The sequence below is a fragment of the Armigeres subalbatus genome, chromosome 3, assembly GCF_024139115.2.
Source record: "Armigeres subalbatus isolate Guangzhou_Male chromosome 3, GZ_Asu_2, whole genome shotgun sequence".
Lineage (NCBI taxonomy): Eukaryota > Metazoa > Arthropoda > Insecta > Diptera > Culicidae > Armigeres > Armigeres subalbatus.
The window spans coordinates 110,303,201-110,324,242 of record NC_085141.1 but is presented as its reverse complement, the minus strand read 5'-3'; the positions used below and the strand labels follow the sequence as shown (position 1 = coordinate 110,324,242).

The window sequence follows — 21,042 nt, the reverse complement described above, 5'->3', positions numbered from 1 at the left end:
GGTTGGTACAGCGGCAGCTTGATGTTCTCTGGAAACGTTGGCTGGTAGAATACCTGCCGATAATTCGTCGGCAACCCAAATGGTTTGATGAAACCCGAGCACTAGTGGCAGGCGACCTTGTAGTAGTCGCGGAGCCGACGAAGCGTAACGGATGGCAGCGAGGTAGAATCATTCACACAATTGCGAACCCTGATGGTCGTCATCGAAGAGCGATGGTGAAAATTGGAGAGAAGGCTGTGCTGCGACCAGTGTCACGGTTGGCACTGCTTGACCTCCGAGGAATACGTGAGATTCCGGAGACCTCCGGAACACACCCGGGGGAGACTGTTGGCGCAATAGATGGCAAGCAGGCAACCCTATCCACCGACATCCCTGAAGCGCTGCCTGATAGCTGTCAAGGCGTCGCGTCAACATACTCCAGATGTCATGGCAATGTGTCATGTAATACTTCCGGTCGTACATTACCTTAGCGACAGTCGTAATAGAGTGAGGAATCATTATCGTGCGTTCCGTGCGAAATAAATAATCTTCAGTTATTATAATAAGATAATTTCTAGTTTGTTTCTCTGAAGTGAGCTATATATTTAGCGATAAAGTGAGGTTTCGACAAATCATCGGTGTTCAAGTATCACTACAATATTGAGGTTAGTTAAACTCGTGTCCATTGAATTCTTGCTTGTAATTCCGTAATTACTATGTAGTATAGGGTCCGTGAATTCCGCATTTCGAGTTCGTCTATCCATCTGAAAGTAAAGAGAATCCTGAAAAGAAACAGTAAGAAGAATATATATATATATATAAAAGTGATGATATCAAAATACTTACATAATTACCCTAGATCCACAGCGCGAAAACCAGAACAGTACCTTAGGGTGAACTAGTGAATAGTGGTCCACCGAATTGTAAGTGATAAATACTACAACAAATCTTTGTACTTACCTGTTAATTCATATTCTAGTTGAAGCTCATAATAAAGCTCTCGAAACCGGTTCTACCCAAAATTCACCCTGAACTTTTTCGACAGCCTCCTTTAAACAGGCTTGGAGGCCTCCTTTCAACAGGCTCGAAGGCCTCCTTTCAAGAGGCACGGAGAACTCTTTTCAAGAGGCTCGGAAGCCACTTTTCGAGAGGATCGCAAATCTTCTTTCATGAGGCTCGGAAGCATCCTTTCAAGAAGAGCCGCGGAAGCCTACTGGGAAGTCTACTTTCAAAAGGCTTGCAATCTTCCAAAAGTCCTCAAAATATGTTTAACCTTAATTTGAATTAGAAAGCTTCATGAAATAGCGAACATTTTATACAACTTTTTGAAGTGCCATATTTCCCATTAGTTTTCAAGTCCGTTTTTCAAACTAAGTAATGAGTTTATCCTAGAGTCTAGTGGCTACCAGTTCTGCCTTATAAGCAGGAGGTCGTGGGTTCAATTCCAGGCTCGTCCCTTTCCTACTTTGTATTTCTATCTTAGTTCTTTCTTTGTTTCACGTTATACCAAAAACGATTCCTACTGTTATAACCTTCCACACAATCCCAAAACCTCCCGTGGCACCTGTGAGAGGTCGTAGAGTTCTCTGCATCTTTCTTAAGTAGGTGTCCAACTAACCATCCTTCCCCTTCCTCAGCATTCGCAAGGAGGTGGCCAGGACAGATCTCGACTATTGGAGAGTACATTGCTTCCATCTAAGAGTTAGTGATTAGTCCCAAATTAATATATGTGGTAACGGATGAAAGTGATGCTACTCTCATACAATAGTGTTGGCTTGTACCACCTACGAATTTGTGCGAACTGCTAAATGCTAATGCTAATTATATTCACAGTGAGAAAAAATAGGGGGTACCTCAATGAATGTAAAAACTCGAAGGGCTACCTCTCAAGAAAAAGATTGAGAACCGCTGTTCTATAGAAATTCATGTGGAAATCCATTAAGAAATTATCGAAATTCTCTCCTTCTAAAATTTCTCTAGAGATTCCTCTGAAAGTTCCTTCAAGTTTCTATTTGATATTCCATTTGGAATTTCTTTGGTAATCAGGAGATTCCTCAAATATTCCGTTAGGATTTCCTTTGAAAATTTTATTGAGTAAACTATTATTACTTGGAATGAAAATAACTTTTAAAAAATCTATATACATAAAAAAGAAGCTCTGTCTTTTTGATCCTTCCTTCGGAAGTGTCTATAATTTCACTTTGTATGCGTTACGCAGGTGTGTTACGTATTAATCTATCAAGAAATCTCGTGAATTATTAAATAAAATGTATGGTATTTGAAACAAATTCACTTTGACATTGAAAATATAATTATAACAAATGATATGACATGAAATTACGCCTATTTTTCTGATTTGTTTAAAAGAAACAAATGATTTTAATTGAGGAACATATAGAAGCATGTACAAAAAAATCTTCTCAGAAAAGCAAAAACGTAAAAATTTAAAGGGATTTCAAAAATTTCTTCAGTGGAAGCTAGATAGCAAATGTGAGCATGTTTTGAGACACTAATAGATCACTTGTATGCATGTATGTGTGCGTATGAGTGCAAATTCTGAAATTTACTACCATAAAAATCTCGCTCATTTTTAAGGTATTGAACAAGTTTAGTTTTACCAAATTAGGCATCCATAAGGCGAAATATATGTTATTATTGAACGCTATTGAGTTTCGCTCAGATCAAGAACTGATTTAGTTAGTTCTGGATTAATTAATATCGAGGTCTCTGGAAATTGCGAGTACAATATATGCAACCAGCGTTACGATAGTTATTTACCATGTCACAATAGTTATTCAATCCAACGAGCGCCTTATAGATAAATTTAGCATTAGCATTATTACGGTGTAATTCGTAGATTGGACCCTAGTGATATTCATGTTTTACTTTTGAGATCCTTATCTAGATTGTTATCGGAAATCAAGAAGGGGAGTGGTCCTTGATTCCAGTCTTAAACAAAAATAACAAAAGCATGAGGATTACTACTCCTGGCCACGCCCATCTTCACCATAACTAGGGAGAGGAAGGAAGTGTTGATGTAGTACTTACTTAACGAGAGGCCACCGACTTAGCGACACCCTCATAAGTACCACGGAGTTGGATAATGAGGAAGGTATTCGTTGGGTCAGGATTTGCCTGTAGCTGGCAATGTAACCGTGGTAGATCTTACCCCGTAACACACCACGTAAAGGTGTCTACCCAGCATTACGGGTAATCCGACGAGCGCCTTATAGATAAACAGCATGAAGTACAGTACGTTATCATTCGTTGAGTTGTCACTCAACCCATGACATCCGCCTTTGGGTAGGCAATTATTTTGTCACTTTCACGGTAAATCGCCGTGGGAAGCTGAGTTGTTTTATCTCGTTTTAAATACTGGAGTCTGGAGAAAATTTCCTTATAACTAAGGAAGGGTCAAAATCTCACTGTAGGTGGATTAATCTGAGTTTTTTTTGTTAAATATCTTGGCTGTACATATGCACAGCACATATTTCGAAATGGACAAATTGATATGAAATTTGCGAAAAAGAATCCACGTGTCCTGGAGGGACTCGAACCCTCAACCTCCTACTCTTTAGATAGGCGTGATAACCCCTACACAACAAGACCACTTAGAGGTCACGTTTGCGGAAAAGCCATCAGAATCCGAGTACCAACTATTGTATATCCACAGTCAAGCGAGTACACGCGACCGCATGCGTAGCGCAATCAAACTCATCAAATGCTTTAGCCAAGCGAGCCTTTGGCACAGCAGAGTGTGATTGATTCGCACTCTATACAAATCCGCCCAGCCCGTTGTTGGAGGCATAGAGTGCGTCTCTCGTTTAATAAACAATGTGCACTCGCTTGACTGTGGATATACAACAGTAAAGCACATCCCAAGTAACATTTTAAGTTTTATTCCCCTCTTGGAATGGTTTTCAAGATCAAATCATAAGAACTAACAATAAAACTCATAGCTACACGACAACCTTCTGATGACCACTATAAGAGTAAAATATGGCCAAGTGGCCCTCTCTAGACAACCACTATAAACCTCTTAGAAGAGTATTTGAAAAACCCTTTTTGAACCACCTGCAAAAAAGGGAATTTGGCTGCGGCAGCTGTCAAAAATGTTGCTTTAAAAAGGGAAAAAAAATATTGCGGGAGATAATAACAAAATGGACTGATGATGAAATTCATGAAGAGGATGTCAACAAAATAAAATTTATCAGGTTTGTTTTTCAATATACTTTCTTTGAAATAAGCTGCGCTTTCGATTTTATGGTGAAATCTAGGTAAAAAATAAGATTGCATACCACGCGCCGGCAAAATAATGTAGTTTAGCGCTTTAGACTGAAAACAACTAAAACATCAACATCGTAAATATCCACTTAATATGTTGATGTTTCTCCTAATTCCAATCATTTAGCAAGAAAAGTGTTCTACGCGATGAAAATATCATTTATTTATGGATTTCAGCGATAAATTTCACCGACCTGAAAATACTTCTCCTTTTCCAATATGGCCATCATGCATTCCGCGCAGAAAAACGTTGCTCTTATTTCACACCGTTATAAACTCTTTGCAATGCAAATATTCTTATTGGGGTTATTCATTTGACCACATTACGACTAAAAATTGTGGCTTTGATCGAGCTTTGAAAATATGGCTTATTAAGCTCTTTACCACAACCGTAGAGTTGCTCATAAGATCAATTGGAATTTGACGTTTGAAGCTTTTCCAGTAGATTTATGAGTGGTTTATTGATAGTTATAAGAGCGCCGAAAACTAGTCTTGGCGGTTGCTGTCATAAAACCACTATAAGAATTAAATAAATCCAACAAGCATGGAAATTGTTACTTGGGATGTGAGATTGGACAAATCAAGCATCCGAATGATATTCAATTTGCAAAAAAGAGCTAACCGCGGTGGAGGTTGGTACTCGGATTCTGATGGCTATTCCGAAAACGTGACCTTTAAGTGGGCTTGTTGTGTAGGGGTTATCACGCCTATCTAGAGAGTAGGAGGTTGAGGGTTCGAGTCCCTCCAAGACACGTGGATTCTTTTTCGCAAATTTTATATCAATTTGTCCATTTCGAAACATGTGCTGTGCATTTCATTTTTTTCATTTATTTAGTTAACATCTAAACAGATAACACTGAATCAACAATTTGACGCCACAATGCACGGTTCGAGGCCACATCTCTCCATCCTCGGATACGCCCCACGCTCGCCAAGTCGTTCTGCACCTGGTCTGCCCATCTCGCTCGCTGCGCTCCACGCCGTCTCGTACCTGCCGGATCGGAAGCGAACACCATCTTTGCAGGGTTGCTGTCCGGCATTCTTGCAACATGTCCTGCCCATCGTACCCTTCCGGCTTTAGCTACCTTCTGGATACTGGGTTCGCCGTAGAGTTGGGCGAGCTCATGGTTCATTCTTCGCCGCCACACACCGTCTTCTTGCACACCGCCAAAGATGGTCCTAAGCACCCGTCTCTCGAATACTCCGAGTGCTTGCAAGTCCTCCTCGAGCATTGTCCATGTTTCATGTCCATAGAGGACAACCGGTCTTATGAGCGTCTTGTACATGACACATTTGGTGCGGTGGCGAATCTTTTTCGACCGCAGTTTCTTCTGGAGCCCGTAGTAGGCCCGACTTCCACAGATGATGCGCCTTCGTATTTCACGACTAACGTTGTTGTCAGCCGTTAGCAAGGATCCGAGGTAGACGAATTCCTCGACCACCTCGAAGGTATCCCCGTCTATCGTAACACTGCTTCCCAGGCGGGCCCTGTCGCGCTCGGTTCCGCCCACAAGCATGTACTTTGTCTTTGACGCATTCACCACCAGTCCAACTTTTGTTGCTTCACGTTTCAGGCGGGTGTACAGTTCTGCCACCTTTGCAAATGTTCGGCCGACAATGTCCATGTCATCCGCGAAACAAATAAATTGACTGGATCTGTTGAAAATCGTACCCCGGCTGTTACACCCGGCTCTCCGCATAACACCTTCTAGCGCAATGTTGAACAACAGGCACGAAAGTCCATCACCTTGTCTTAGTCCCCGGCGCGATTCGAACGAACTGGAGTGTTCGCCCGAAATCTTCACACAGTTTTGCACACCATCCACCGTTGCTTTGATCAGTCTGGTAAGCTTCCCAGGGAAGCTGTTCTCGTCCATAATGCTGTGCATATGTACAGCCAAGATATTTAACAGAAAAATTGTTTTCGTACGGCCGAGTTGCCGAATAATATGCAATTGAGTTCTGTCTGTCAGTCTGACTCTCATAGACTCTGATCAGCTAGTAATTGAACAATTTAACCGTCTATTTATCCCCTTTATTTTCACACTTCATTTTAATAAATAAACAAAAATAAAAATCAGAATATAAACTTTCCATTCCATACTATTATTTCGAATGTGTTGAACAACGGTACGATGAGATTCGATGAAACACCGGGAAAGGTACTCTATTGATTTCTGTTCTCTATACTGATGCAGCAACCGTTCGCTATTTTAAGAGTTGCAAAAAATTCTAGCGTTATTCTATCCATTGTGAGTGTCGTCGTCAAACGGTACTTCCGCAGTATATGAACTATCATAATTTTCATTGAAACCCACGCGTACTTCATGGCAATGCAGTTCCTTATCCCGCCACTAAACGGTAGATAAGCGTAAGGATGTATCTTGCTGAAGTTCTCCGGCAAGAAGTGGTCCGGGTTGAATTCGCTTGCCTTTGGACCCCATATTTTGGGGTCCCGATGCGCCACGTAAATTCCGCACATGAGAAAACTCCCTTCTGGAATCTCATATTCATCTGAAATACTAGTTCTCTAGAAGAAAAATGCTAACTTGAAAAATTAACGACCTTACCGCTTAGCTTGATGTCTTTCTCCGCCACTCGTCCAATAACTGGACCCACGGGAAACAATCTCATAGTTTCCTTGCACACCATCTCCGTGTAAGTCAGTTTGGTGATGTCATCCAATGATACATACTGATCTGTGCCTGGACATGCTTCCATTACTTCCTGGTAAACACGCTCCTGGACATCCGGATGCATTGCCAGCATCAATAATAGGTTACTCATTGTATTTGCGGTTGTATCATTTCCAGCGAATACGATTGTGTTCATGTGTTGTGTGATGTCTTCTTTGGCCAGCTGTAGCTTATTGTCCCTGGCCAGTTCAAGAACCTTGTCGAGAAACATCTTCGGTTTTTTGCCATCTATATCGTCTGCAGTTGTAGGCACTTCGATCTTCCTTGACAGGATGTCCTCTGCCTTCCGGGCTATCAGAACTCGATCCGTTAATGTTTTGGCATATGCCAATACCTTTTGTTCTCTCTTAAAATCTTTTGTCAATCGATAGATTCTTTCGATGTAGCACCACACCGAAAACATGCGTTTCACGACCAGGTGCAGAAACTGTTCTTGATAGCTCAGATACTTATCGCCTTCAGGCGCTACTTGCATGTCAAAGTTTAACCCGAAAGCAGTGGCTGAAATTTTTTTAATTATTCTTCGAATTCTGATACACAATTTTTTTAACTACGAAGCATTTTGAGTTACTTACAATAAATTGTATCTAAAGCGGCCTTGGCCATGTCCCGATGGAAATCATGTTCACCTTTTCCCACATGAACACCCATGAGTCTGGTTAGAGTGGCGCTCTTTTCATTGAATATCGGTACAAAACTGCTCAGAATGCCAGGGCCAAAGGAATGACTCAACACCTTCCGTTGACCTCGCCACAGATGAGCTAGAAGTAAACCATAGGAGTTATGATGATTCTTCTAGTTAAATATTAAATGCTAATGGTTAAATAAATTGACACGTGGATAGATATTGAAATTATTTAAACCAAGAAGTTTAAAAAGAAAAGGCGATGACAAGTTCTTATCAATTGGTAATTGCGATTCACGTGTAAGTGTCAACCGTAGACCGGCTTAAAAAAAGATTTTTAATTTGCTTCCGAAAGCGTTACCGATATCTCGACCAATGGATTCTTAATTACCGTTTTATTCAACAATTCGAGCTTCACTCGGAATCATACATTGAATCGTTTCTCCAATCTTACCTGGCGATGAGAATATTCCACGGCTAACGCGAAAAAATCCGTACCACAGTGGGCGACTTATGCAGTGTTGGGATGTCATGATCGTTTGCAGATGTTCTGGATGATGAACTGCGACAACATTTATGTGCCCCAGTCTTATACCCACAGGTGACTGGTAGGTGTTGCCGACATGGACCATGAATTTGAAGATTTTTGCTATTGGTAGAAATGATTGCCATTAGTGTTTAAATGTTTCATCATCAGAGAGTTTTGTTTCAATGTTAGTCAAAGTTTAATTGAAATATAATTTACAGTCTTATTTAATTTATATTTCCATTAATGAACTGATCATATTCTAATAGATCTCACTAATAGATCTCTAATAAGAGATTGTTAATTCGCGACTTAAGGTGAAGGTGGGTTGAGTACCAAAACAAAGCTTTGAAAGAATTGGTACAATACAAACTGTCATATACTGTAGTAGTGTTGGTGTTGTATTTATGGAAAAACAAAGAATATTAATAATGCATATGTACAACATGTGATAGATTTAGTTCGGAAAAGGTATTGGAGGGTAACCGCCCCTTCGGTGGGGTTTAATCCCACGACCCCAGTTCGCATGACAGGTGCTTTCCCTACTAAGCTACGAAGGACCTCCGTCGTCCACCACAGCTTAGCGGGTACTGATGAAACCAAATTCCCAGCACCAGGTACCAGCCGATCTCTCGCAATACATTTTCAGAACTAACTCTCTCATATGTATTTTTGAACACATGCCAACCAAGTAGGATGTAGGGAAAGCACATGTCATGCGAACTGGTGTCGTGGGATCAAAGCCCACCGAAGGGACGGTTACCCTCCAATACCTTTTCCGAACTAAATCTATCACATGTTGTACATATGCATAATCGAGTTTCAGACATAGTAATTAATTTCCACTCCGGGTGGCTTAATACCCGGCATATAGGCAATTAACTTTGAATGTACTGAACTCGAGTGGCGATCTCTCTTCGCTTGTGTGGTCGGGTTGGGATCTGACGACCAAACTGGCACAACCTCACACAACCCTACTTCATTGAGCGCCGTTGCTGATGAAGCAAGTGTGTAGGAGCCGGACAATACTAAATACTTCGTGAATGTTGGATATCTCACCCCACGGGTAATTCCGCTACGACTACTAAGTCAGTAAATTCCAAAATAACTTCAAGATAACATATTAAGCCTCCCAAACAACTTTGTAGCATACGATAGATCTCCATATCTCAGATTTCAATAGAACTAGCTTAACTGGTAGTCTCATGTACACTAAAATCGCTAAGTTATACATTTCAAACTGAATTTATTTTAAGGTCACTCCTGACGGAATCCAAGTTTCAAAGTGCTCGCGTTTTCGGGGGCACACCACTCGATACGGAAGCAACGCACAACTGTCATTTTTATTATTTCACGCATGCTGCGACGCAACAAAGCTAAATCAACAAAAATGACAGTTGTGCGCCGCCTCTGAATCGAGTTATGTGCCCCCGAAAACGCGAGCACTTTTAAACTTGGATTCCGTCAGGAGTGACCTTAATCAAAATAAATGCTTTTCATGACCCACCTTGGGATTTTCTAGATTGTCAACTTTTTTTTGGCAGTCTCCCAGACACGCCTTGTGGTATTGCAAACCACAAACCAGCGGTCTCTCATGCTTTGTGATTTTTCAAACCACAATCCATTTTTCAGCGGTCTTCCAAACGCGCTTTGTGGTTTTCCAAACCACAAACCATTTTCCATCTCTTCCAGGCGCGCTTTGTGATTTTCAAACCACAATCCATTTTCCAGCGGTCTTCCAGACACGCTTTGTGATTTTCCAAACCACAATCCATTTTCCAGCGGTCTTTCAGACGCGCTTTGTGATTTTCAAACCACAATCCATTTTCCAGCGGTCTTCCAGACACGCTTTGTGATTTTCCAAACCACAATCCATTTTCCAGCGGTCTATCAGACGCGCTTTGTGATTTTCAAACCACAATCCATTTTCCAGCGGTCTTCCAGACACGCTTTGTAATTTTCCAAGCGCTTTGTAGCAATACAAACCCATTGCCTTGTGTTTTTTTAATCATAAGATATTTTAACACATTAGCACATTACTTGAATTCAACTCACATTTTGAAATCAGCGTCAGGATCCAACAAATCTTCTGGCAGGATCGCCAAAATGTGTGGCCCCAAATGGCCGAGGCGAATTGTTATGACAGCAGCTCTCCGTGGGTACGTGTGCACGCCACGGAGGTCTGACCAGAAGAGGCCGGGTCATGACTTGCTGCGCACTGATCGACACGCTTAAGTGTTAATGTATAACACGCTGATGGTAATATACTCAAACCCCACAGTGATAACGTCGCATAACATTTAAGAAATTGCTTTTGATATGATTCCTATCATTTATTACAAACACATGTACAATGCGTTCAAAATGTTGTTTCGCGTTCTGCTAAGACGAGTTTAGTACTTTCCATTTATTTCCACTGCGTTCCAAAACGTTGTGGAATTAATTGGAACGTATACTAAACTTTTCTTAGACAGTTGAAGACATTCCACTAAAAGAGCTTAAACATTTTGTCCGTTTCCAGATTCTGAGCCAATAAATTGGCTGCTTGACAGGTCTCTTCCTCGATTGGCTGATGATTTTTAACAGTTCTATTGGCGACACATTCGTATCCGCATTTCTCCTATCCAGGCCTTCAATTGTACCTACATACTTAGGCTTGAACGTAACGACGACATACCTAAGTATGTAGATATTTGAGTTGATCCATTTTTTACGGAAAATAAGTAAGATTTCCGTTAGAAAAAAAAGAGACGTCCGTTACCCCAATGTTGCATGCTGACAGGGAAAGGAGAATGTTCTCCTTTTTGGAGGAGCCAATCTGATCGAGCGTATGGTTTTCGCATTTGAACTGGCTCAAAACCGCGTCTGTTACCCATACTAAGATCGGATAATGAAAGGCTCCCTCTTCAGCATCATGTAAGTAGCATTACTCTGGTGAGGTAGAGTACCAATGTTTCTACAGTCCAAAAAATTGCAAAAGTAAAGCAAATAGATAGACTAATGGCAACAGTTCCACAACAAATAACGGAAATCAGAGCTTGGAACGAACCCGCAACTGTTAGGATTCTACCTTGTAAGATGCAGAAGGTCGACATGGGCGTGGCAGCAATCCAAGAAATACATTGGCCCAAAACCGGTAAAACACAGCCAGTCAACACAAGATCGTATTTGATATCACATAAGATGCTAAAGTGGAGGCCATGTAGATACTTCCCCATACAATATGTACGTATATCGCCTCCATTTAAGCATCTTATGTTGCAAAACATATGATTTAGTGTTGACTGGGGTATCCACCGCTTGAAATTCACGCTCACGTCGACCTTCTGCAGCTTACGAGCTAATAACCTAACACACACAGGATAAACATTGAATAAAGTCATTTCAACGACGGTCAAGCGTATGTGGTTAAGAAGACTCTAAATGACCTTAAAACAGTAAAGCTGCTGGCAAGGATGGATTCCCAGTCAAGTATCTCAAACTGGGAATTGACCTGCTGGACCAATCGATCCACAAAATTATGCAGAATTATTGGAAGATGAAGAACTGCCTACCGATGGATTACAAAACTTCAATCATTCAGTTAAAATTACTGTACCTAGCGTTACAATTCCGTTATTAGTGAACAGTGAACAGTAAAACAGTGAACGATTAGGCCGAGTTGAAGAAAAACCTATGCGTTAGTTGTACACCACACAAAACATTTTGAAATTTAGTCTCTGGAATGAGCTATTGGCAAACCTACTACCTATCTACCTATGATCAAACCAAGTTCGAAAAAAAAATGAAAACAAGGCTAGATTTCTCGAGTATGTTGCGAGGCGACAGTGTCCCAGTGGGGTGATGTAATGTCAATAAGAAGAAGAGGAAGAAGGCCTCACAATTAGATCTCAAAAAGTCATTGTAACCAGAGGCCAATAACAACTGAAATTGGGAAGCAGAAATGGGGCAATGTCGGTCACACCTTGCGTAGGAGCGGAAACGAAACCTGTAAACAAGTTTTAGACTGGAACCCAGCTGGACATCGCAGCCGAGACAGATCCAGAAGCTGAGCCTTCATAAAGCTATAAAAAAAGTAATCGAAATCAAAGTTGGCAACATGTTAGGGCGATATCTGGACACCGCTCAGGATAGAGATCTTTCAAGTCAGCCCTTTGCACCACTCGGGTGTAAAGGACCCATAAGTGAGTAGAAAACGAAAACCGCGTAAGAAAAACTGTTCGAAAAATCGAAGCGTAAATAAATTGTAGAATGCTTCCACTCCTACAAACTTTGTGAATATTCTCCAAATTACATTGAAGTTTCAGTCATTATGGACTCGTTGAATTAAGGCCAAGTTCTATGACCAAAAATAATCGACATAAAGTGAAACTCATTTTTCTTGTTTATATTACTAACTTATATTAAAACTCTACCCGGTTGTTGACATCATAGTAAGTTTCTTTTAGTCACATTTTCGGCAACTGAGAGTCTCAATTTTCATCACCATGGTAATTAAAATCACTATAATTATGCGGCATTGATTGCAACCAGCCCTGGTTTTCCATAAATGTCCCAGACACTTTCAAAGGGTTTTGGTTGTTACATCAGTGTTATCTTCAACCTGTTAAGGACACTCCTCACAAAATCCAAATTTCCAAGTACTAGCGTTTTCAAGGGCACACCACTCGATTCGGAATTAACGCACAACTGTCACTTTTATAATTTCACGCATGCTGCGATGCAGCAAAGCTGAAATGATAAAAATGACAGTTGTGCGACGCCTCCGTATTTGTGTGCCCTTGAAAACACGAGTACTTTGAGTAAATGCAATTTCCGCAAGAATTTGTTAAACAGTTTTCAAATGAGTTCACAAATAAATTTATAAAATGAATTATTCCAAAAGAATTTTGAAAGGCTTTCCTGAAACAATATTTTTTGAAAAATGCATGTAGGAATTTCTGAAGGGTTTTCTGTAAGAATTCCAAACAAATTTCCAATAATAGAAATACCTAAAGGATTTTTCAAAGGAATTTCTAAAAGAATTTCCGAGAAAAAATCTTAAAGAATTAGTAACGGAATTCTCCAAAGAATCCTTGCATTTTCGTGGAAATTTTCAAAGTTATTTCCGAAAGTAAATTGGAAAAATAAATTAAAATTCCAAAAATAAATAGGATGATTGCTTTGGAAAATTCATAGAAGGAATTATAATAAAATTTCGAAAACTCATTCCCTCTACGAATTCTTTTAGGAATTTCCTAATAAATTCTTTAGAAAATCCTTCGGAAGTTACTTCATAAATACTTACCGAAATTGTTTCAGGAATACTTTCGGAAATTCCTTCAGGAGAAATCCTTCCAAAATTTCTTTTGCAAAACCTTTGGAAATTCCGTTAGGAATTTATTCGGAAATAGATTTAGGATTTTCATCGAAATATATTTCAAGAATTCTGCCAATACTTTCTCAAGTAATCCCTTCAAAAATTCTTGGAATTCCTTCTAAAATTCTTACAGGAATACCATCGGTCATTCCTCCAGATCTTTTTAAGCAACTCTTCCAGAAATTCCTTAAGACCTTGGAAGATTCCTTTAGTAATTCGCAAAGGATTCTTTTGAGTGTTCTTTCGGGAATCTCTTCAGAACATGCTGCAGGAATCCTTTAAATTGTTTAGGGAATTTCTTCGAGATTTCTTTAGAAATTATTTTCAGGAAATCCTTTTGATTTTCCGTTAGAAACTCCTTCGAAAATTCCTTTATGATTTCCTATTTCATTCTTCAATAATTTTCCGGAAGAATTCTTTCAAAAAAAGTTCCAAAATAATTCCTGCAGGAATTTTCAAACGAATTTCACATTGTTTTACTACAGAAGTTTTTGGAGAAATTTACGAAGGCATTTCGGGAGGTTTTATGGAAGAATCCCTGGAGGAGTATTCAAATGAAACACTGGGAGTTACTGGGACTTTTGTAGATTATTCCTGGAGAAGTTCCTAAAAGAATTTCTGGATCGATTTTAGAAGAAATTCCCGGTGGAACACCACAAAAAAACAGCTGCAAGCATTCCTTCAGGAAATTCTTTGCAGAATTTCTCCGGGAGCTCCTTTGAAAATCCGGACAGTAATAAAACAAAACCCTGTTTAGAATCTGGTATTAAGAGCTCATGCCAAATATAAAAAATATCAAGAAATCCTTGAGAATTTACTTCTTCAGCAATTTCTCCAATATTCATGCAGGTGATATTTCATGGATTTATCCAAAATTCCGTTCGGAAAATCCTCCAGGCATATTTTAGATAGTCATTATTAAAATCTTTTAGGCATACCTTCAAAAACTTTGGAATTCCTCCAGTGATTCAATGCAAAATTCCTCAAGAAATGTCTTCAAAACTGCTCAGCAAATAAATGTAGTGTTTCAAATATTTCTTAAGCAACTTTTTCGAACATTTCTTCAAAAATTTGTCCAAGAAATCTTTTAGAAACTCCTCCGAAATTTCCTTTAGCAATACTTTCAGAAATTCTTTGGAGTTTGTGAATGAATTCCTAAAAAACATCTAAATTCGTTATGCATTCCTCCAAGAATGCCTTCGCAAATATCGAATACCAGGGATTCATTCAACAAATTCTAAGGAAATTAATTCGGAGATAAGGATCTCATTTGGAAATGCATCAAGATATTCCTTAAACATTCAAACCTAGTGAAATGCTTCTTGAGAATTTCTTCGGAAATTACTTCCGAGATTTCTTCGAAATTTCGTCCGGAAATTCCTCCAGCGGTTCCTTCAAAATTTCTTTAACCAAATATTTTAAGAATTTATTCGGGAATTCTTTTGGAAATTCCATCGGAAAATCCTTTGTAAATTTGGTCCAACGAAAAACTCTTCGGAAATACCTACGGAAATTGTATCAGGAAAACCTCCCGAAAAAAAGGAGAATTCCTGCTGAAATTTCTTTGTGATTTCATTTAGAAACTGCATTAGGAACTATTTATGATTTTTTAAGGAATTGCTACAGCAATTATTTTAGAAATTTCTTAAACAGTATCGACTTTTTTCAGAACTTCTACATTTTTTTAGAAATACCTTCAAAATTCTTTTGTTTTTTTTTAGGAATTCCTTCAAAATTTAATTAAATAATCCTTGAGTCTTTCGGATATTCAAAAATTCTGTTTTGAATCATTCAAAAGATACTTTAGGAGTCCTTTTAGAAATTTCGTCTGGGAATTCCTTTGAAACTCCCTTAAGAAACTCTCCAGAAAATTCCTTTTTATTCCTATTTCATTATTTAATAAATTTCCGGATTTTTTTCCGGATGAATCCTTGAGGTATTCCTAAAGAATTACTAAAGATATTTACGAAAAAAAAATCCAATAAAAAAATCCTAGTGGCCTTTTCAATTATAGACGAAAAAATACAATAAAAGTTCCGCAATATTTGAAACTGCCTGAAATTTTGTTAAATACGATTAACGCCTCCAATTATAGTTCTTACTACTGATGCTAAATCATAAATGAATCAATTACAGTGCCTTTTGGATTTTTCATTAAACTTTGAAGAGTTCGAGCTGTCAAGCAAATAATTTCATGAACTGTTTTATTTCAACACCTTATGCTTCGGAGTTCCGGAATTTGTTTTAAGCCTTTGAGACGCATGAAACAGCTTTTTTCGAAAAAGTTCAAATCCCTTTTGATTTTTTATGAAGAAGAAGAGAAGAATCAATTAAGGTATGATATGATTCATACACTGTTAAATTTTAGGCTCTCATAGGGGAGATCACAAAATTACCGTAACAAGTTCCAATGGTTCCGGATGATAAGTTTCATTTGAAGAAGAAAGTGTGAGCACTGCTGGACTTCTTGAAAACATTTGAAGAGTTTTAGGAGTCGCCTGAATGGTTCTTATACGGTTTAATTATGGCTTGTCTTACTGAATTCGTGGAATTTGAACACCAGTTCCATGGCCCAGGGCGCGAGGTGTCGAACGATGAAGTTTATTTTTGTACACTTTTATTCTACTAGATTTTCATAAATAAATCAAATGCAGCAATACATAATATTAAATATTTGCCCAAACATTTTAGATTTAATTCAATCTTTTTGGTTTTCCTAAAAATTTAATAAATATATGGAAAATTTTTATTTTACTAATTTTCAAAAAATATGTAGCAACAACATATGCGTGACATTCGTGTCCAATCTTATTTCAACAAATCCTACTTGCTGCGAGTGTAATCAAGTTTGATTTTAAATTCATTGCCAATTTCTGTTTTTGTCCAAATCACTTTGCTTAAATCACTTTGTAGTGCATAAAACGGCGAACAGTATTCCTTCAATTAACGTTAACCATCAGATTGTTTTCATCATTTTAGTGTATACACCAGAATCTTGTTCCACTGTTTATTTTCTTCCTTTTCCAACTATCGATAACCATTTTAATACAAAATCTCAAAGCACCTTGACTGGTGAATTTGACCAGATATAGATGTCCGATCAAAGGCATCTTCGGCGGTCCATTCATTTTGGCCATAGCAGCTATCACTTTCCGTCGAGACCAACGATAGTAGACAGCAAGCAACGCTATTGCACCTACTCCACACGCGATTACAGCACTCCACATTGTTCCTACCACCGTTATCTGAACACGTTTCTCTAGTTTTTAGCACGACCTATATCCTTTGAACGCACGACAACGCAAATCGAAAGCGAATGGCGGCGAACGATCATGATGACCGAGATTTATTGAGATAATTTTCAGAAATCACTATCTCCCACAGGAGATACCTTCTTGAATGAGATGGAAATCAACAGTTCTATAGCAGTACTTCCGACGGATTCCTCACTACCCCTGTCCCTTAACATGATTCATAACAGCTAAGGTGTTGTTAACATGATTCGTTACCGGAGCGGTTGATCACAGCCGTTGCGTTGAATTAATGAACCGTTAAATTAGGGTTTATAACGTGTTTGCATATTCGATCACAGAATTCCGCACGCGCCACCACACTCAGTGCACACTGGGTCATGGAGCAAATCTAGTGTTGGCAGAAAATAGAGAATGCGACTTGCGGATTTTTGGTCCAATTCAAGAAAGATAGTGAGAGAAATAGTTTAAAGGGCAATGGAATTTCAAACCACAGATTTAATCAAAACTAATCGTTTTATCCGACTTATTTCGCTCAGCAGCCCAGTATGCAGTTGAACTACTGATCGGAGTCAGTTGTCTTAGTTCTACATGACGGAAACTTTTTTTCACATAGCTCACAATGGGCGTTTAAGAACAATTTGCATTTTGTGAGAATTGTTGTGAACTTGTTGCTCCTGGAAGCGATGGATAGTAATTTGCGATGGCTTTTTATCCCCGGACGTGACAGCTACATATAAAACTGCCAACAATCTGTAGTCTTATGTTCCTATAGAACTTGGACCAAAAACAGGGTTTTCGTGCCATTATAATAACACGCAAAACTTATAACATTCGCAGAAAGGGCAATTTTGACTGACAAAACTGACTAAATTTTGAGACAAAACAAATTACGCTTCAATTCTTTACTTTAAACTAGCTGATCCGACGAACTTTGTCTCGCAAAAAAAATCAATTATTGACAAGTTTTTTATGTACATAATTTATTTAATTAGGTTAATTAAGTTATTAATTTAATTAGGTAAACAAAATTGGCAAAACACAATTTTTAAAATTTTTAAATTCAAAGCAAATTTCAAAAATTTTAAAATTTTATGTAAATTGTGCAAAAAAACATTTCATTGAAAAGAGAGAGTTTTAATTTTCATAGTACAGTCAAACCTCCATGAGTCGATATTGAAGGGATGATCGACTCATGGATATATCAAGATGTGGAATGTATAATCCTTGGAAAGCAGTTCGAAGGAATCATCGTAGTAACCCAGAAAACGGATCGACGGGTATACAACTAATAATAGAAAAGGGTATTCTTTTAAACTAATTTAAAAAACTAAATAAAAAACCTGATTTCATCCACCTAGAGGTGATGGTGCCTTTCTCGTGCATTTTAAAAAAAATAGTATTTTGGCCATTACTTTTGAACCAATAGTCCGATCTGGCCAGTTCTCAAGTAGGTTAAGGATAAGTGCCTGAAAGTGAAGTGCCTGAAGTGACATTTTTTTACGCAATTTTTATATGAAAAAAAGTATTTTATAATAAGACAGGATTCTGCAATGAGACAGGATTCTGCATCGAACGTCACTTGCTGCAAACAAATCGGTTAAGAATAAGCGCTATAGCGGACGGACGGACCCACCAAAGAAAAGGGCATCTACTGATTTGCAATCAGACTGATTTGTAGCAGAATCAGAAATTTTATTGCTGGTTATGTGAAGAATTCCAAACAGAATACGGAATTCTAAGCAGCTATCTGAGATCCAAAAAAACCCTTGAATGCTTCAAGTTCTTTGGGACTTTCATATATTTTGGATCCTGGATTTCCTAGGTTTTAACTAATGATCTTTTAAAATTCAACTACCAATTTCTGGACATGATTGGATCCCAAATAAGCTCTCGTGTATATGGCTTTGAAAATTTATTTTAATACCCTCAAACCAAGGAGGGGCCCTCCTTAGCCGTGCGGTAAGACGCACGTAACAAGCGATTCTTTACTCTTCTGGAATCTCTGGAGCTGATTGACAAAAGAAAATAGGCTTTCTGCTCCAAAAAAGCATTTTTCCGAGTTGGGTTCCATCCTCGTTAGGGTCTAGCATGAGCTAAGTCTCATGTGTGTAGAGGACCACTGGTCTTATGAGCGTTCTTTCATTTCATTTATTCAGACTAAGGCCGAAGTGGCCTGGGCGGTATATAAGAGTCTTCTCCATTCGGCTCGGTCCATGGCTACACGTCGCCAACCACGCAGTCTACGGAGGGTCCGCAAGTCATCTTCCACCTCATCAATCCACCTTGCCCGCAGCGCACATCGCCTTCTTGTGCCCGTCGGATCGTTGTCGAGAACCATTCTCACCGGGTTATTGTCCGACATTCTGGTCCGGCCCACCGCAGTCGTCCGATTTTCGCGGTGTGAACGATATATCTAGACCAACATTTGAAAAGGGCGTAACAGCCAAAATTTATTCTTTCTGATTCTTCGTCCACATATAGAGCTTTATATGTAGACGAAGAATCAGAAGGAATAAATTTTGGCTGTTACGCCCTTTTCAAATGTTGGTCTAGATATGGTTTTCCCAACAGCTGATGCAACTCGTGGTTCATTCGCCTCCTCCACGTACCGTTCGCCATCTGCACCCCACCATAGATGGTATGCAGCTCTTTCCTTTCGAAAACTCCGAGTGCGCGTTGGTCCTCCACGAGCATCGTCCAGGTCTCGTGTCCGTAGAGGATTACCGGTCTAATGAGCGTTTTGTAGATTGTCAGTTTGGTATGGCGGCGAACTCTTGCAGAGTCCAAAGTATGTACGATTTCCAGCCACTATGCGTTTCCGAATTTCTCTGCTGGTATCATTTTCAGCAGTCACCAGTGAGCCCAAGTACACAAATTCTTCTACCATCTCGATTTCGTCACCACCGATGCCAACTAGCGGTGGGTGGCTCACATTGTCTTCTCTTCAACCTCTTCCTATCATGTACTTCGTCTTCGACGTGTTCATGATTAGTCCGATCCGCTCGGCTTCCCTCTTCAGTCTGATGTAGGCTTCCTCCATCTTCTCAAAGTTACGTGCCATCAGGGTTACTGATTCCTACATAGCATCATCTTTCGCTTGAGATGCCGATCAGTTATGAATACCACAGCTTTTGTTCGTGTGTATTCGTCACGCGTGAGAACACGATACGCAATGAACCAAACCATACATTTTGGGCTTCCCTTTTCATCCGTGCTTTTGCCAATCACTGAGTTACCAGTATCTGCAAATTGGAAGCAAACGGCACTCACCAGTTATTCGTATCTGCACGGATTCTTGCTTTGCGTATAAAGTGTTCATCGGATTCCTTGTTGATTGCATCACGAGCGATGGATCGCCAAAACGCATCGCGAGTGATGATGATTGGGTATGATTGGAAGTTGTAGGGAGCGTTACACAGGATCCTCTTATGGATATAAACCTAGAGGTTCTGCTTTAGCCTTTCGGAACATTTGAAGCGCGAGCCCACGAGCTTTGTATTTAGTACATTTAGACGTTAATTATTGTTATATCGCTTCAAACTTAAAAGATAGACGCTTACAGTCTTCATTAAAGTTATTTGGGAGATCTAGGGCTTTTAGTTGAAGATGAGTTCAGGGATGCATCCGCTTGACAGCGGTAGCGTATGTGCGACGACGTAATGGGGTCGAAACTTATACGATTTTACTCTTTGAAAGGCAGACGAATCTAAACAATAAATTAACAAAAACAACAATAAGACGCAATGTTTACATGGTATTAAACTCGAATGAATGTTTGTTATACATTAAACAGTTCAGAAACATTGGAAAATTTGTGGCAATATATTTGCCACTGCCTTGCAAGCGCAATTTCAGCAACAACAAAAATAAATAAAATATTTTTAAAAATTAGGTTTTACGCTGGGTGCTGCGGATAGAGCCGCTTTTCTGCGCTCAAGCGAGTAGAAGGATATTTTGAAATCACTCCTAAAAACAAAATTATTTTGCAGTTACTTGGTTGTCAAACATTTCCCGCTCTTAGAATTTTGCTTTCCATGCTGCATGAAAGCGCACAAATGCGCTAGACTCCACAAGACTTTACGGTTGTTTATTCTTGCTCCATTTAGCTGCTGAATCTCGTGAAATTTCGTAACGAGTGCTTTTTGTTGCATTCCTACTAATTTTCCACTCGAAATATAATGTGAAAATATTTGTCACAATGAATACAAAACTAAAAAAACGCAATTTCGTCGAAAATCCAAAATTAATGTATAAGATTATATGTATAAGAAAAACAAAGCATTTTTCACAGGGAAAGCCCTCCGTGATGTCTACGATGA

General features: G+C 39.2%; 1 protein-coding gene across 1 annotated transcript in view; it reads right to left on the bottom strand.

Moving 5' to 3' along the window:
• LOC134221876 (uncharacterized) overlaps positions 1–16,784 on the bottom strand; it is a 47,992-nt gene extending 31,208 nt beyond the window's left edge. Inside the window, exons 1-5 of the mRNA XM_062701046.1 lie at positions 16,534–16,784; positions 8,039–8,233; positions 7,535–7,720; positions 6,834–7,460; positions 6,439–6,777 (exon numbers count right to left, since the gene is read on the bottom strand). Of these exons, the coding sequence (XP_062557030.1) occupies positions 6,439–6,777; positions 6,834–7,460; positions 7,535–7,720; positions 8,039–8,233; positions 16,534–16,696 (1,510 nt within the window). The 5' untranslated portion in view covers positions 16,697–16,784. The remainder of the gene's footprint in view (positions 1–6,438; positions 6,778–6,833; positions 7,461–7,534; positions 7,721–8,038; positions 8,234–16,533) is intronic.
• Positions 16,785–21,042: the final 4,258 nt, after the last annotated feature.